This window comes from Protomyctophum bolini (genome assembly GCF_963924005.1).
Source record: "Protomyctophum bolini genome assembly, chromosome: 1".
NCBI classification, from domain to species: domain Eukaryota; kingdom Metazoa; phylum Chordata; class Actinopteri; order Myctophiformes; family Myctophidae; genus Protomyctophum; species Protomyctophum bolini.
In genome coordinates, this window is record NC_137862.1 from 32,457,319 (window position 1) to 32,475,737 (window position 18,419).

Genomic DNA, 18,419 nt, shown 5'->3' on the forward strand with positions numbered 1-18,419 from the left:
GAGGAAAAAAAATTAAAACAAATCAAAACTAAGCTACGATGATGACTAAAACTAATATATTTACAATTTACAAGACAAGTCATTTTAAGTTTGGTTGTGCTCGGGTGCTGTGCTCTGAAAATAGCTGATCTACCAGGGACTGGTGTTTTCAGCATGCTTCAAATAGCTGATCTACCAGGGACTGGTGTTTTCAGCATGCTTCAGGGACTGGTGTTTTCAGCATGCTTCAAAGTGTAAAATCAGTCATTACGACGCCATCACGGCACCACCGACATGCATTTTGTATATTTTGTTGACTAAAATCTTACTATTTAGTCGACTAAAACAAAAAATATGACTACATGTAATACATGTAATAATTTGACTATGACTAAAACTAAATGAATATCTGTTACAAAAAAATACAAGTGATATTACATAAATTAGTTAGTAACTGCTTGAACACCTTGATAGTAGTATCCTTTGACCACTATTGCACAGCACTGTCTGTATTGGCTGTATTATAACTTATGTTAATTATGATGGATTGAATATGTTGGACCAAAATGGAAACAATATGTTATCCTTTTAACATAACTTTTGACTGTATACTTCCAGTACTGTTAATGATCATGTCAATTAATCAATCAATCAATCAATCAAACCTCTGGGTTGTCCATGTCAATGTCCACTTCCTCTTCCTTCTTCTTGGCCTTCTTCCCTTTGCCCTTCCCCCGAGGTTCGTCGTCCTGGAAACCACAACGTAAAAATAAAAGATAAATAAGAATTACATCACCTTACGAACATTCAAAAGATTAATGAGATTAATGAGATGCAAGGTCTCTGCCTGAGAGGCTGCTAGCTCCATGTCCCGTGTCCCCCGTAACCATCTCCAGAAGTTTCATTGCACTATTTGCGCAACATATTAGAGATCAGTAGGCCTACCAACCTCTGAATGAGACAATGCATTGAGCTACAGTACCAACCTCTGACTGAATGGGACAATGCATTGAGCTACAGTAACAACCTCTGACTGAATGGGACAATGCATTGAGCTACAGTAACAACCTCTGACTGAATGGGACAATGCATTGAGCTACAGTACCAACCTCTGACTGAATGGGACAATGCATTGAGCTACAGTAACAACCTCTGACTGAATGGGACAATGCATTGAGCTACAGTAACAACCTCTGACTGAATGGGACAATGCATTGAGCTACAGTACCAACCTCTGACTGAATGGGACAATGCATTGAGCTACAGTAACAACCTCTGACTGAATGGGACAATGCATTGAGCTACAGTACCAACCTCTGACTGAATGGGACAATGCATTGCACATGTACTCAAGTACTGTAGTACACTATTGGATATATATATATATATATATATATATATATATAAATTTATTTATTTTTCAATGCCTTTACTTCTACCCCACTACTTCTGAGAGACCAATGTTGGACTTTTACTCCACTACATTAATTTGAAACCTGTACCTGTTACTAGTTACTTTATAGATTTTGATTATTAATTTAAAAAAAACATACATTAACTACTTCAGCCCTATACACATTTCAGCCATTTGAAATTAGCCGATCTACAAGCTAACAATGTGTCACATCGCGACTACAAGTATTGTGCTTGTAGATCTGATATTTTCAAAAGATTTGTAATATGCATGGGGTGCCCGCTGGCCTAGTGGTCCAGGCGCATGCCACATATAGACAGTAGGCCTGTCAAAAAAAATCGATTCGAGTTAGAATCGCGATTCTAATGCCGTCCGATTCAGAATCGATTCTCATTTTCCAAAAATCGATTTTTCAAAAAAGAAATAATAATTTCACAAATGTACCTGTGCATGCAATGGATTATGGCCTGGGTTTCTGCATAGTGCATTTACTACCAGCTAAGCTAAGCCTGTCAATTGTATTTATTTTACACCTGTTTTAATACTAATGTATTGTTCTGGTATTGAGTGAGAAGAGATTTTGTAACTTTTGTACTGGTTCAAATTTGTGCAAGCTAAATAAATGAGACATGTTCTTACTCTTGGATTTAATTACCTTTGTGTGTTTAAATCATACTCGTACTAAATGTACTCTGCTTTAATGCCAGAAGACTGGAGTAGATCATGCTAAAATTCTATTTAATTGCTTTTAATAAAAAAAAAAAACTGCTTTAGAATCGAAAAAATCTTTTTTGAATCGAGAATCGGAAAAATCGAAAAGATCGTTTTTGAATCGAATCGTCACCCCAAGAATCGGAATCGAATCGAATCGTGGGACACCTAAAGATTCGCAGCCCTAATAGACATGGCCTGACAGCACGTTGCGTGTTTGAGTCCCGTTCATGACGACCTTCTGCATGTCTCTTCCTGTCTCTTCCACCCTCTTTCCTGTCCGTCTTCACTATAACTATCAATAAAGGCACAAAAGCCTAACAAATCTTAAAAAAAAAAAAGATATGCAGCTATTTTTGGCGGAAGAAGAAAACCCACTAAAACAATAAGTGACCAAAGTCATTTCGTGACTTCTTGGTCCCTTAAGAAGTAAAAGACACGCAGTCTCAATGTGATTTTACTGGTTAAATAAAGGTTAAATAAAAAAATACAAAACATATTCAGTGTCACTATCTGAAATGAAACATTATCTAAACAATAAAAAATTGAATACATAAATAAATACATACCTCCATTCCAAGCAGTTTCAGAGCTTTGGGCTGAAAGAGAAAGAGGAGATGTCGTGTTAAACTGAACACTCACATACCTGATAAAGGTCCGCTGCTTAAATACAATTCTGTAAGTGAAGACAGTGTCTGCGGGATTCCAGTTTTTTCTACTCCTCCAGTTAATTTATCAAACGCACCTCATGTGTATAAGGACTTTTTCCTTCTAAACTGAACATCTTTAAATGATATACACATTAGAACCAGCTGATCTTTCCATGCATTAGCCAAATAATGTTTCTCAACATCAGGTCCGGGGACCACCCCAGGGCCCTAACCTTAGGGGTCGGGTAATGCTGAGAATTAAATTAACACTGTGTATTAGGATCCTATAGGGTCAATGAGGGTCCTTGGAATTCAAAAGGTTGAGAAACACTGATCTATTATCATAGAATTATATCATTATTATAATTTAATTAATATAAATATACACTGATCTATATATTAACATAGACTTATATAATAACTAAGTACCCATCGGCACGGGTCTCCACCAGGTCAGGTCAGGTTGTGGCCTCCTGGTGGCGCTATAATAGGCCAATGTGAAAATGTTGCCATTTCTTCTTGCCTTGGATGGCAATTGGATGAATTGAGGCTTTTTGTTCAAAACGGGCCAATCCTGCAAACGTTGAAAGCCAATGTTAGCCAATTAGGATGGAAAATGATATATCGGACAGATCCGTCTTGAACACATGACTATGGAGATGAGTGTATAAGCCAATCAGTGTAGAATCTGAGAAATCCAACAGACTCGTCTTGATCACTACAGAGATCACGTGGACCGATTTGCGTGAGATTTGGATGAAATCTGTGCGACTAACATACTGTAAGCAATGTGTTTTACATAAATCGGCCTCATGGTGGCGCTATAACCGGCAGATGTGGAGGGATGCAGGGACAATGTTTTTCCATGGCCTCTAGGGAATGCGCATACAAAAGTTGTATACAGATCGATGCAGTTATAGCTAAAAACAGGAATTGGCCTGTTATAGTACCACCATGAGGCTGATTTTGGGGGGGAAATTGTGGCATGTCGTCCTCGGCCTAGTGGAAATGTGCGTGTATAATTTCACGGAAATTGCACACTGTGTTTGTGATTTGTGGCATTTTTTCGAAACGGACCAATCATGTGAGCTTTGGAAGCCAATCTTAGCCAATCAGGATGGAAAATGGGAAATGGTGCCGCTCCGTGTTGATCACATGACTATGGAGATAGTGTATACCGAATTGTGTGATGTATGGATACAATGTGTACAAGTAATCTACAGAAATGTGTTTTGCCTAAATCGGCCTCATGGTGGCGCTATAACAGGCCGTTGAGGAATATTTGGGGCAGAGGTTCGTCGTTGGCATCCAGGGAGTGTGTGTGCAAAGTTTGGCATGGATCGGGCCAACGGTGCCGGAGATTAGCTGATAACGGATGTACGGAAGGACACACACGGACGGAGTGCAAAACATACTCTCCCCCTAGGCCTAGGCCTTCGGCCTGGTGAACAATTATTATCCTAAACACTGGGTCGAGACCCATGATTGGATTGACCCAGTTAGTTTTAAATGGGTCACGAGAAAATCTATTCTTCTATTTTCTGATATAAAGCAGGCCTTTCAACACCATCAAGACACCACCATAATACAGTTCCACCTCTGCTCTTAAACCGGAGACACTTAAAAAGAAAAACTGTGCAATACTTCCAAACTAGTTTCAAATATATCAATAATCACTTAAAATAAAAATCGTGCAAAACTATTTAAAAAATATCTCAACTCATAGTCACTTAAAATAAAAACGTGGAACATGTCCGAGCTATAGTTTCAAATAGTCCGCCTCACCGCCATGCAGCCACCACATTTCAGCCATGACCCACACTTCATGGCCATACTGTAGGTGAGAGAAGGTAGGAAGATAGAATCTCATCACAAATAAAACTGACACTTGTGTGAAGTGACTGGCGCCCACATGACTCAAACAATGTACGTCATAAGTGCCCTAAAAACAAAATTAAAGTCCATAGACCTGGCTGCCATATGACGTAATCTTCAAAAGCCATGCATATAGGAGGGAGGCACCCCTCAAAAAACAGTGGAATTATTCCAAGCTATAGTCTCAAATCTCTCAATCCATCCATATCCAGCAACGTATCCAGAGTCATGTCACAGGGGTCTGCCAGGGGGTCTCCTCCCAATGGACATATAATCCATCTGGTCCTTGGTCTGCCAGGGGGTCTCCTCCCAATGGACATATAATCCATCTGGTCCTTGGTCTGCCAGGGGATCTCCTTCCAGTGGAGATATAATCCATCTGGTCCTTGGTCTGCCAGGGGGTCTCCTTCCAGTGGAGATATACTCCATCTGGTCCTTTGTCTGCCAGGGGGTTTCCTTCCAGTGGAGATATAATCCATCTGGTCCTTGGTCTGCCAGGGGGTCTCCTTCCAGTGGAGATATAATCCATCTGGTCCTTGGTCTGCCAGGGGGTCTCCTTTCAGTGGAGATATACTCCATCTGGTCCTTGGTCTGCCAGGGGGTCTCCTTCCAGTGGAGATATAATCCATCTGGTCCTTGGTCTGCCAGGGGGTCTCCTTCCAGTGGAGATATAATCCATCTGGTCCTTGGTCTGCCAGGGGGTCTCCTTCCAGTGGAGATATACTCCATCTGGTCCTTGGTCTGCCAGGGGGTCTCCTTCCAGTGGAGATATAATCCATCTGGTCCTTGGTCTGCCAGGGGGTCTCTTCCCAGTGGGACATGCAGCGAGGACCCCTCCAGGAAGACGCTCAGGAAGCATCCGTACACTAGATGTCCGAACCACTTTAGCGGTCTCCTTTCCAAGTGGAGGAGGAGCGGTTCTACACCCACCTCCTCATCCTATCTCTAAGGGCAGCCACCCACCTGCTCATCCTATCTCTAAGGGCAGCCACTCACCTGCTCATCCTATCTCTAAGGGCAGCCACCCACCTGAGAGAACTCATTTCAGCCACTTGTATCCGTGCTCCTATTCTTTCGGCCATGAACCAATACTTCATGATCATAGGTGAGAGTAGGAAGGAAGATGCATTTCATCCCATGGTCTCTTAAAATAATCTGTCGCTATAGTTTCAAATCTCTCCACACACATTGATGAGACAATCAGTGGCTTCAAAACCAAATGAATGAATACAAATGAACAAACAAAGAAAGATAGTCATTTACCCATGCATTGATAAAAATGTTTTCCTTTTTATATATATTTTTGCATATTGTTCTGTGAACCCCAGATAATGGGGATATATATATATATTTTTTGTAATACTTGATTTAAATAAATTTGAAAAAAAAGTTATTTTTTTGTTCTCGATGAGCCAATCAGATAATGATTAGGATTAGTTGTACAAATGGATGCAGCGTTCCCTTCAACTCCTTCGAATCAAATCTAACATTGGAGGACCTCTGATCCAGATGATGGATCTCCAAGCCCACGAGTTAAACTTTTAATCCCTCTGATCGGATAAAATATGGATTTTGGGGTGTTCAAAATCCCTGATATCCAATCAGATCAGCAAATCCAATCCAAGCCGTAATCTGGATCAAATCTTCAAAATGGGTAGTTAAAAACAAAACAAATTGATTGGGATCTGGATGAAATTGACCCCACTGGAGGGCTGTAGTGGATTATTAAAGCAAAACACCCTTTACAATTAATTTAAACATCTTTCAATAAACAAGATGTTAAAAGTTGTACATTGAAATAAGGCATAATTTGTACAACTTCTCTGGTAGGTCTGTGAGACAGGTCTTCTCTGGTAGGTTTGTCAGACTGTCTGACAGACAAACAGGTCTTCTCTGGTAGGTCTGTCAGACTGACAGACAGGTCTTCTCGGGTAGGTCCGTCAGACTGACAGACAGACAGGTCTTCTCTGGTAGGTTTGTCAGACTGTCAGACAGACAGACAGACAGGTCTTTTCTGGTAGGTCTGTCAGACTGACAGACATACAGGTCTTCTCTGGTAGGTCTGTCAGACTGACAGACAGAAAGGTCTTCTCTGGTAGGTCAGACAGACAGACAGACAGACCGACAGACAGACAGACTCTGGTAGGTTTGTCAGACTGACAGACTCTGGTAGGTTTGTCAGACTGACAGACAGGTCTTCTCTGGTAGGTCTGTCAGACAGGTATTCTCTGGTAGGTCTGGCAGACTGACAGACAGACAGGTCTTCTCTGGTAGGTATGTCAGACTGCTTGAGAGGCCAAACCAACAGGTTACAGAAATCTTACATCTTAAATATTAATTACACGTGTGAAGTGAGGGGCAGTCTTGTCATACATCAACATACATTACCTTCGTGCTCAGCCAGTCAAACCATCACTATGGAGTACACACAGACGCGCACAAAGCTGGGCATAGGAGGGGCTAGCAGCCCTCAAAAAAGAATGAAGCAAACTATTGTATTTACAGCTGGGAAATGTAGAGTTAGCAGCCGGAATGTCTAGGATCACACAAACATAAATTTTATGAAATATAATTAAATAAAAATAAATAAAAATAGGAAAAAAAGAAACGAAACTAGGCCTACTGCCATGATCAGAGACCATGTCTTTTTCCAACAAAAAACACCACCTTAATGCTGAATTCAAGCTCTCTGCTGCCCCCTAGAGTTAAAGTGGCAACATGAACATGGAGACAGACGAGGAAGTAGTTCAGATCAAATACAATAAAACAAATGATGAATAGAGAAAGGCATTCTGTGTGTTGAGGGTGCACATAAGTCGAGAGTGCTAATTTAACTATTAGTGTCTAAATGGATCCACCGGTCCATTAACAAATGTTAAATTAAGACGTCCATAATTTTCGGTGGACCACTCCAAAGAACCACATTCTGGCAAACCATCAAATTCAAATAATGCCTTGTTCCTCCTAGCTCTCCTACAGTCTGACCCTCTCTAGCTTCCCTACAAAGCACTTGCCCATCGAGAAAGTACAGGTGATGTTCACATCTCAAAAATGAAAAATCTCTCTCAGGAAGGAAGTCCATCTTAGCTTTCATACAGTCTGTCTCTCTCTCAGCATTCATACAATCTGTCCATCTTAGCTTTCGTACGGTCTCTCTCTAGCCTTCCTAGAGTCTGTCTGTCTCAACTTCCCTACGCTCTTCTTGTCATCCTCCTCCTCCTCCTCCTCACAATCCGTCTCTTCCCTACCGTCTTCCTGGCGGTCCTCCTCCTGCGTCTGACAGGAGTGGCGGACACGGCGGCCCTGCGTCTCCTCCTGGGCTTGGCCACGGAGGTGGCAGCCCTCCTCATGCGCCTCCTGCGGGGCAGAGGACTGGCCATTGAACCGGCGGAGACTGCCCTGCGTCTCCTCCTCCTGGGCTTGGCCACAGAGGTGGCGGCCCTCCTCCTGCGCCTCCTGGGGAGGGGGCTGGCGGACATGGCGGACACGGCCCTGCGTCTTCTGCGCCTTACTGTTCCAGACGTTTTCGCTGCCACCGTCCTCCTCCTCTTTCTTGCTCCCATCTTGGCCACTGTCGCCACCATCTTTTACCACGGTCTAAATACACGAGTGCTACAGTCCAGAAACAGATCTTGTGTGCAATGCTACGCAACTGACGAACTCACTCGATGGCACTCGGTTGACAACATATATACACCGGGCCAGGGATGAACTCCATGTATGGGTATATGTGTGATCATTGTGATGACAGTCATCTATGACGTTTCTATGACCACTGCTCCACAGACCTCCGGAACATGAGGACATGCTCCACCTCCCTCCACCGTAGGCATGCAGGACAGTGAACCAGCCGCCTATGCACAGCCACACCGGAACATGCTCTCAGCCTCCCAGGCTCCAATACACACTCCTTGGACTAAAGCTTTTCTCCTCACCACTGTCCGGGTGTGGAACAGCCTAACAGAGCTAGTAGTTTAGTTTAGTTTAGTTTAAAATCAGAAAAAAAAATGTAGCATGTTGGTTCCATCACAGACTTATTGTCTCCAGGCCTTTAAACGCAGAGTTCATCTCCTGACCACCCCTGACAATAGCTTTTAGGAGCTCAGCTATGAATACAATACCTTTTATTTTAGGCAGTGGGTAATCCGCTATAAATACAATACCTTTTAGTTTAGGCAGTGGGTGGTCCGCTATAAATACAATACCTTTTAGTTTAGGCAGTGGGTGATCCGCTATAAATAAAATACCAATGGGTGAATCTGGGTGATCAGCTATAAATATAACGTGGACAAAACGGCACTCCGAAATGAAGGATGCAAGACAGGCTCAGATGGACATCCAGCCACCCTAATTAGTGTTGTTTATCAGTGTGCCTTCTTCTAGCACACCAGTCGTGCAATTGCTTCCTCTCTGTGCACAAATAATGATGCGTGCCATAGGAAATCCAATGCATTACATTTCATCCTTGTCACTTTCATATTTACTGCAGTGCACTTTATTTGTGTTTGTATGAAACTACATTATTGCCATGTACACCATTTTAGATGCAAGGTATACTGTATATAAAAGAAGGCATTTTCCCTGTTTGCCTGCACCCATGAGCGTCATGGCGCATTCCCCGCCGTCCATACCTTTCCTTCAGATAGACAGAGCTTCCTTGCTGTGACGCACAATACATCACCATTTTGCAGAACAGATCTACACGCTGACGGATTCCAACCCACAACTTCCGTGAGGTGGACAGGGACTCCGGTGGCACAGTGGTAAAGTCCTAGCCTGGCGGGGCCAGACTCATAGCGTGGATTCACTGACACTTCCTCCCCGAAGCGTCAGTGAATTCATGCTACGAGTCTGGCCCCGCCAGTCTATGACTTTACCACTGTGCCACCAGAGCACCCACACTCTAAAATGTAGTCGTATGTAAATGATATGTAAATGCATGTGGTCTCACTCGTTTCAGTCCATACAGGTTGTTGTACAACGTCCTGAAAGTCTTCCTGGTGTATTTGCATCGGTAGGCTCCGCCCATCAAGAACTCCAGAACCAATCCGATGTCAATCAAGGTGATCTGGTAGTCAGGTGGCAGGTTTCCCTTGGAAGGTCACATAAAGGTCATTAACGGAATTTCCTAGATAGCATATTGCCATGCAACGCTTTTTAGCATTACTACTAAGCTTTCGAGAAATCAATCAATCAATCAATCAATCAATCAGTCAGATCGGGTCCTTTGTGGTCCGTAGAGTTTAATAAAGGTGTTTTAATTCTGCTATGTCTGAATTAACCTCCGCCAGATGGTGGTAGTAGTGAGTTCCTCCTCCTGCCTGCATCTGGACTCTCTTGAGCAGAGACAATGTACTCCGAACCAGTTCCTTCTGATCAGAGCGATATGCGGCCGTATGCGGCCGCTAGAGGCGAGATCAACGAGAGACTGATGACGTATTGAAGCTCTGCCACAGCACATGTAAACACAACCTAACAAGACTATACAACACGAAATTATTCAGATTTTTGTCCCGCTGCTTTGGGTTCATCGTTTCTGCTTGAGAGAGACCAGATGCAGGTAGGAACTCACTACTGCCACCAGAATGAATGGCATTAATGCATAATGTAGCTTTTTTGCTTCTAATCTCTTTTTCTCCAATTTCTTTTAATTTTAACAATTAATTTGTCCCCACACACACTTTTGTGTTGTCACTGCTGTGTGTGTGTGTGTGTGTGTGTGTGTGTGTGTGTGTGTGTGTGTGTGTGTGTGTGTGCGTGCGCACGTGCGTGTGTATTTGTACCTTTTTCACGTCTCTGACAACAAAGTGCAGTGTGTTGGTTGGCCCCAGTCTCTGTGGAAGAGGAGAGGACTCTGTATGACAAACTGTTCAAAAGTTATAGCAAACTATACAAACTATGACATATTGACCAATCAGAAGAGGGGGTGGAGCTAAGTAACACCAATGAAGGACTTTAAACTGAGTGACTCACAGGGAACAAGGACTCTAAACCGAGCCCAATGAACATGAATGAACTATATGTTTAGCACCTCAAAAATGCTTTTCATTTCTCCATCTATCCATTTTCAACCTCTTATCCGTAGTCGGGTTGCGGGGCAACAGTTCCACCAGAGAGATTTCTCTCTCCAGAATAACATTAGTAACTTCATTCTGGGGGATCCCGACGCGATCCAAGGCCATTTTGGAGATATAGGCCAGAGTTCGCTAAAGCACTTTATGGGGATTTAACTTTGGGCAAAAGGGTGTTCCCCTACAAATGTTGCTATTTTGGACACCAGCCTTCATCCCTAAAACACCTCCGCAATCAGCAACCTTATACCTTATTCTCACACTCAGTAGACAGAGAGCTTTGCCTTCTGGCTATGCTCTCTTTTCACAGTGCGGTACAGCGACTGCAATAACAATACTGCCCCTGCCGCTCCGATTCTCCGGCTGATCTCTTTCTCCGTCCTCTTCTCACTTGTGAACAAGACCCCAAGACACTTAAACTCCTTCACACATGGGGCAATGTCTCATTCCCTATTGGACTGCACAATCCATCGGTTTCCTGCTGAGAACCATAGCCTCCGATAGTCAGATTTGGAGATCCTTAGCCCACCGAACCATATACCCTCTCCACCACAGCTTTGCCTTTGTGTTTTGTTATAGTTCTCACTGTGTTGTAAACAAACTGTATCTAACTAGATCTGTGTGTTCTTCTCACCGTGTTGTAGAGTTCCTCCAGGCGGGGGATGGTCAGGAAGTGGTGTATGTTCACCCCGTTTTCTATCAATAGCTTGACGAAGTCCACCCTGTCCAACACCAAGGCATCCATCATGGCCTGCTCCAACGAGTTCACCTGATAGATAGATAGATAGATAGATAGATAGATAGATAGATAGATAGATAGATAGATAGATAGATAGATAGATAGATAGATAGATAGATAGATAGATAGATAGATAGATAGATAGATAGATAGACATGCTTGAAAGGTTCACTTCTGTGGTCTCTAACATTACACCTAGATACATGTTTAAGCATTTATTTCATTTATTTCATGTCGATTTCAACTCTGACACTTATTTCAGACATGCTCTAGTATGTGAAGAGTCTGTGAAGAGTAGCCTCGATACCCAGGCTTTCATTTCGTCTGCGCAAAAATTGAAAGCCTGGAGGAACGCATTGGCTGCCTTGGTCTAGAAGTGGGAGTCAACGCTTCCGGGTGGGTGTCGCTCCAAATTATGTGACGTAGCGCTTCACTAGGTGGGAGAGGAGTGGCCAGGGCTGACGGACAGATCGGTGAGATCCAATCAGGGCGTGCGCAAATCTCAGCCGCGACCCACCCCTATAGACCAGAAACTTAACACGTTAGCTCAGGCTAGTGAAGCGACAGACAGACAGACAGACAGACAGACAGATCGATCAGAGGTGGGCAACTTTCATGATGATCACTCGCTCCACAGGACCACTATATTTCCACACTCACTCCAGAGGACCACTATTTGCTCCAGCACCAGGGGTCCACTATATTTCCACACTCACTCCAGAGGACCACTATCTTTCAACACTCACTCCAGAAGGACACTATATTTCCACACTCACTCCAGAAGGCCACAATATTTCCACACTCACTCCAGACAGAGGATCACTATTAGTAATGTTAACTCTGCTAGTCATTAAACTACGTTATACTGAAGTAATTAAAGCGGGTCATGTTTGCATGTAGACAGACAGGTCTTTTACCCAGTTGAGTAGCTCCAGTTTCCTGGGGTCGGTCTCTTCAGGAGGCTCAGGTTTGTTTTTTGCTCCTTTTCCACCTTTCTTCCAGCGAGCCTTCGCCCCTCCCCCCCCTCCTGCGGCTCTGGCAGGACTCTTGGGCTTGTCCAGGGTGTTGTTCATACTGTTGACCGGCTGGAGGGACAGCAGAACAGCTAACGTTACAATTACAACCATTTACAATTTGTAGACATTAAATCTGACACAGACATTGTAGTGAGTCAGCCGTTTTAGAGAAGGGAGAAGAGTCTAGGACGTGAGGAGAGTTGTCCAGGGTGTTTTACAGAAGGGAGAGAAGAGTCTAGGATGTGGGGAGCGTTGGCCAGGGTCTTTCAGGGAAGGGAGAAGAGAGTGACAGACCGGCAAGTGAAGTCCGTAGACAAAGATCTGACTCCTAGCGATGTCCACTCTGTTCCACGCTAATGCCAAACTCAGCTGATCTTTGGCAGACGCGTTTGTACCTACGCACACACACACACACACACACACACACACACACACACACACACACACACACACACACACACACACACACACACACACACACACACACACACACACACACACACACACACACACACACACACACACACACACACACACTTTTTTGTTACACCATCACTACAGGTATATTTTACCCAATGTAAAATATTCCATTAAATAATTCTCATCAAAATATATTGAAATACAGCAATACATGGCAACTTGAGGTACTCTTCTTTAATATTTTATCATGACTTTTCACAAATAATCACAGAATGAATGGAGCTGGGTGGTCCACCCATTCCATGGGAATGGTCCAGTGAAGGAAAAAAAGTCCATTGTGGGTGTATGGGATATTTCTCTATCACACTATCACTAAAGACGTGTGAAATTCACCGAACACCTGCCTGTAGAAAAAACAGGGATGTGGGCAGGGAAACAAACCTACCTTCTAAGATGTCACTGAGCATCATGAAGGTACTGAAAGACCCACCTCAGACCTCATCAGCAACATTATGAAAATTACAACAATATTGTCCTGGTGAAAATCACCCGTGTTTAGTGTTCTAGGGTGAAGTCCCTTCTCTACGAGTCTACGGTGTGTGTGTGTGTGTGTGTGTGTGTGTGTGTGTGTGTGTGTGTGTGTGTGTGTGTGTGTGTGTGTGTGTGTGTGTGTGTGTGTGCGTGCGTGCGGTACCTTTCAGCAGTGCAGTCAGGATGCTCATCTCAATATCCTGTTGTCCCTCTGAACCCATACGGAACACTGTGATCTGCAAGTACAAATGTTACCATTCATCTATAAACACTGTGATCTGCATGGTACAAATGTTACCATTCATCTATAAACACTGTGATCTGCATGGTACAAATGTTACCATTCATCTATAAACACTGTGATCTGCATGGTATTAATGTTACCATTCATCAGTGGCTCAGGATGTACTGTATAGTGGCCCCATGGGAACCGGGAAGGTCCCCAGAGGCAGAGCACCAAAGTCTGACGTAATTTTTTGCGTTTTTCCTCCATTGTGAATTCCCACAGACTTTTTAAAAACACTTATGAGACGTCATACGTTTTCCACGGGTTCTTTGTGACACGTCACACATATGGATCACGTGACCGGGAAAAAACGAGTATCCCCCTGCCTGTGGGAGCCAGTGGAAAACCCCCACACAATCCTATGGGACGACGCAGCGCAATACCATCGCCTCCGTTTTTCTATTTTCTTCTCACGGATCGATCAATGAAAAAAAACAGCAGTCAAAGGGGGTTAAAGATTAATTAAAATTGTGTTAAAAAAGAACTGTGTTCCAAAAATCCCACTCAAATCCCACTGTATTATGTCAGAATATTATTATTATTACATAATATATTATTATTATTATTATTATTACTTGCGCAAGCAGAGCGTGCAAGTAATGTTATCAGGCAGGTGCTACGATGCATATGTCCAGGGCCAGCATAATGACGTCATATGCTGGCACGAAGCTGAACGTGGCGTGCAGGTATGTTTTCCGTCATGCTACGAAGCATACAGTATGTCCCATGACGTGATGAAGATATGTACCAATGTCCCTTAGAATGCATAATGACGGCATATGCTTGCCCCGGAAGCAGACCCTGCAGGTATGTTTTCCTCGGATGTCCCATTACGTGATGAAGATTATGTACCAATGCCAGGGTATAATTGGTTTACGATGGTGACGTAATGATGATATGTTTCAGTGTCAGGAATATACGCATCAAACCACCCGAGTAACCACATTATACCACTTAATCACTCAGAAATTACATACATTGCGTGGCTCAATCTCCAAATTCAGTAAAGCATGGCAGCCTTTTCTATCTTACACTTGTGCCCCCGATTGAACCTGAATATATATATTTTATATATTGTTTTTATTGTTTTGTTGTGTTTTGAATGTTCTTTCGTTGTTTTGATTTGGAGTTTGTGTTTTGTTATTGTGTGCGTTTTAGTTTTTTGTATTTGTTACTCTTACTGTTTTTATTTCTCAATTTACTTCTATATTTGTAAAAAACTAAAAATGAATAAACAGAACATTAATTTAATTTTTTTACATACATACGTATATAGACATATGAGCATATGACGTGATGAATATACCAATGCCAGGGTATAATTGGTTATCGATGGTGACATAACGATGACATGTTTCAGTGTCGGGTGGACTAAAGGTAAATGCCCCTATGTATACATGTATATGTACCGGTAATCTGACACCACTGCCATAACAGGCCTAAGTAATCATTACCATACTTCAAAATACTACTTTTTCTCCTCCAAAAGCAAGGTACGTAGCAAATAGCTAAACCTAATAATTCAATATTGCAAACGTTCCTTCACAGAGAGGCTGAGATTTGAAAGTTTGTAGCGGTCTATAGTACTTGCACGCTCTGCTTGTGCACTAGTAGGCCATTTATGGCCTGGTGTGCAACAAGCAAGTAGGCACTCGACAGAGTGCAGTTCTAGTTACTTGCGCAAGTACTAGTTTCGCCCGGGACTCGTATGCACCGTCCCAGCCGTCCCGCCAATTTTGATGCGTATGCACCGTCCCAGCAAATTGTGCCTGATACGGTAGTGCCAATGCCAGAGTGCAATTGGTTTTCGATGGTGACGTAATGACGATAATATTATGTTTTAGTGTTGGGAGGATTAAAGGTAATGCTCCTATGTGTACATGTATGTATGTAATCTGGCACCACTGCCGTATCAGGCACAAGTAGTCATTACTGAGATATGACAGTTTGTAGCGGTCGAAAGTACTTGCGCGCTCTGCTTGAGCACTAGTAGGCCATTTATGGCCTACTAGTGCTCAACAAGCAAGTATGCACTCGACAGAGTGCAGTTCTAGTTATTATTATTTGATACATACCAGACTCTTCTTCTTCATGCATTCTGTCACCATGAGGAGGAGGTGTTGAGCTTGGCTCTGAGTGTAGTTGAAGGTCTTCTGGATGGTCACTAGCAGCTGCTCTTTGACGCTGTCACTCATCACCCTGAAGAAAAAATGACAGCTGTCAACCACTGTCACTCATCAGCCTGACAACACAATGACAGCTGTCAATCATCACTCTGATGACACAATGAGAGCTGTCAATCACTGTCACTTGTCCTTGACATGAAAAAGTTTGAGAACCACTGATATAGAAACAGGTTTTTCAGAAAACTGCTAGGATTTAGAAGACTTTTTTATTTTTATTTTTTAAAATCTTTTTATTGAAATTTCAATAGTATAGATCTCAGGAATCATAGGGCAGACATAATGAAAAGAGTAATATTGCACAAATCATGCCCCTTCAAGACAAAGGAAAAAACATTTCCTCCATTTCAAGTCTCAATTTAGTAAAGCCAACTCCCAATTCCCCAGCCTCTCTACGAGTACTGAACTCCATCTCTGCTAACCCCCACAATCAGCTATTGGGAGGGTGAAGAAAGCCTCAGGTCTCCTCCCATACCCGGTCGGGCCGTCAAGCCACCATCTTCTTTCCACCTGACAGTAGAAGACTTTTTTTAATTTTTTATCCCACGATTTTGTAACCCATTTTTCACCCCTGTGTCAATCATCTACTGTGATCCTGGGCTCTACACACCCTCCGCCAACCTGGGGAGAGCAACGGACTTAACTCATGCTTCCTTCATGCTTGAGTGTCCAAGTTGCTCCTTTACACCTGACAGGGGGGAGTTTCCCCGGTTGGACGTAGCGCGTGGAAGGAACACGTTATTCCAACCAGTTCCTTTCCCCTCCATCAGGCGCCCCGGCCGGCCAGGGGGAGGCAGTTTAGAGACGTTCGCCAACCCCGCCTTCGGGTATGGGCACTGATGATGCGGAGGAGGAAACACGCCGCCAGCACCCACAGTGCCCCGAGCGGGAATCGAACCCAGGACCTTCTAGCTGTGAGGCGACAGCACTACCAACTGTGCCACCGTGCAACTCAGAAGACATTTTTTTAATCTGCGTCAGGTCTTAATGGGTTAAACAACGTTAAACTTTGCCACTCACTTTATGCATGTGCGTACCCTCTATACTAATGCATAGGTGTTCTGAATCTGAAATTATAATGATACAAATTTAATACAATAATACAAGGTATGTGTTTTGGTGACACTCACCCTTTATTCTTCCTCAAATGTAATGAAGTTGTGTGTGTGACGTGTGTGACGTGCGCGTGTGTGTGTGTGTGTGTGTGTGTGTGTGTGTGTGTGTGTGTGTTTTGGTGACACTGACCCGTCTTCCAAGCAGTATCGATGTGCGAAGGACAGGATATCGGAGGCCCGCCCACTTCCGTCACACAGTACCACGGGGACGGGAGGCTCCTCCCTCAGAGACTCCAACACTATGCTGATGACATTAGGACCGCCCTCCAGGATCAGACAGACCAATGGGACACCCTGACCCAGACCTGACACGCACACAAGCACGCACACATTACAATGGGCAGGGTGAATACTGAGATGGACAACCCAAGTGCTGCGTCTAGCTTTAAATCAGAAACCAGGTGACATTGGAGCCTTCAGCTTCAGATGGACCTGCAGGCCGGCGGTGGGCCATCGTTGCAGCGACGAGTTGATGAATGACATGGTTGGAATGGCACACTATGACAACCCCTGCAATGGTCACGGAGTCAATTTGTCCAGCCCAGGTGCTGGACAAATGGCAGTACAAGAAGAAATGGAGTCCGCAACACTGGTATGAAAAACTCTGCTGTTTCGATCACTGGGATCTTCCTAAGAACTCCATTTCTTCCTCTTGTTTTAAGTTTCTACCCACCATCTAAGACAACAGAATGCTGATGGTTTACACACGTCAGTAATCTATTCTTTTATATGGTCATCTCTTGCCTACAAGTTTCTTTCCCAATTATTTTTTGTAAGTATTGTTTATTATCGTAAATTCTTCTATAAGTCTATTCTCCCCTCAGGGCTAGCGGGTGGGTGGGTGGGTATGTGTTATTGTCAGTTTTGTTTTGTCTTCGATGGTGTTGTTTTCTTTTGTGTTTTGTTCTGTTTTGTTTTTGTGCACTATGTTCCTTGTATGTCTTGTATTTTAAAAAATGGAAAAAACCCAATAAAACATTATATTAAAAAAATAAGGTGGTTGTGTTCCATTTGATATCTTTCTATTACAGCAACTCACAAATATTGCTGCTGTGTTTGCACATTGTTGTAGGCTAATTGCTCAGATGATAGTGTTTTTTTAAAGGGGCACTAGCCCCTCCTATATTCAGCTATTAGTATAGATTTTCGTTAAGTGTCATTTAAACTATCTCTTGCCAGAAGTCCTCTTGGCAACCAATTACAGTATCTCAGGGATGTAGATATTAATAAAGATAATTGGGGTAAAAGTGTTTATACTAAAAGAGATGTGCTTGAAGACATGAAGAATGTGACAGAAGTGTACAAGCTATCAATGTCAGAGCAGGAAGAGGCGTGTTTTATACGGTGCATTGGCACGGATGTGTTGGTTTCCAGTTCATTCAGTTACAATGTTGACTAGACGGAGGTGCATAGTTTACGTAAGTGCTTA

At 43.2% G+C, this 18,419-nt stretch overlaps 1 protein-coding gene across 1 annotated transcript in view; it reads right to left on the reverse strand.

Annotated features, from left to right (window-relative positions):
- LOC308320072 (transient receptor potential cation channel subfamily M member 1-like) overlaps positions 1–18,419 on the reverse strand; it is a gene marked incomplete at both ends in the record, with an annotated part of 54,202 nt that overhangs the window by 17,522 nt on the left and 18,261 nt on the right. Inside the window, 10 exons of the mRNA XM_080770384.1 lie at positions 645–728; positions 2,674–2,703; positions 9,581–9,721; positions 10,413–10,463; positions 11,335–11,469; positions 12,357–12,524; positions 12,750–12,850; positions 13,570–13,642; positions 15,768–15,891; positions 17,121–17,295. Of these exons, the coding sequence (XP_080626510.1) occupies positions 645–728; positions 2,674–2,703; positions 9,581–9,721; positions 10,413–10,463; positions 11,335–11,469; positions 12,357–12,524; positions 12,750–12,850; positions 13,570–13,642; positions 15,768–15,891; positions 17,121–17,295 (1,082 nt within the window). The remainder of the gene's footprint in view (positions 1–644; positions 729–2,673; positions 2,704–9,580; positions 9,722–10,412; positions 10,464–11,334; positions 11,470–12,356; positions 12,525–12,749; positions 12,851–13,569; positions 13,643–15,767; positions 15,892–17,120; positions 17,296–18,419) is intronic.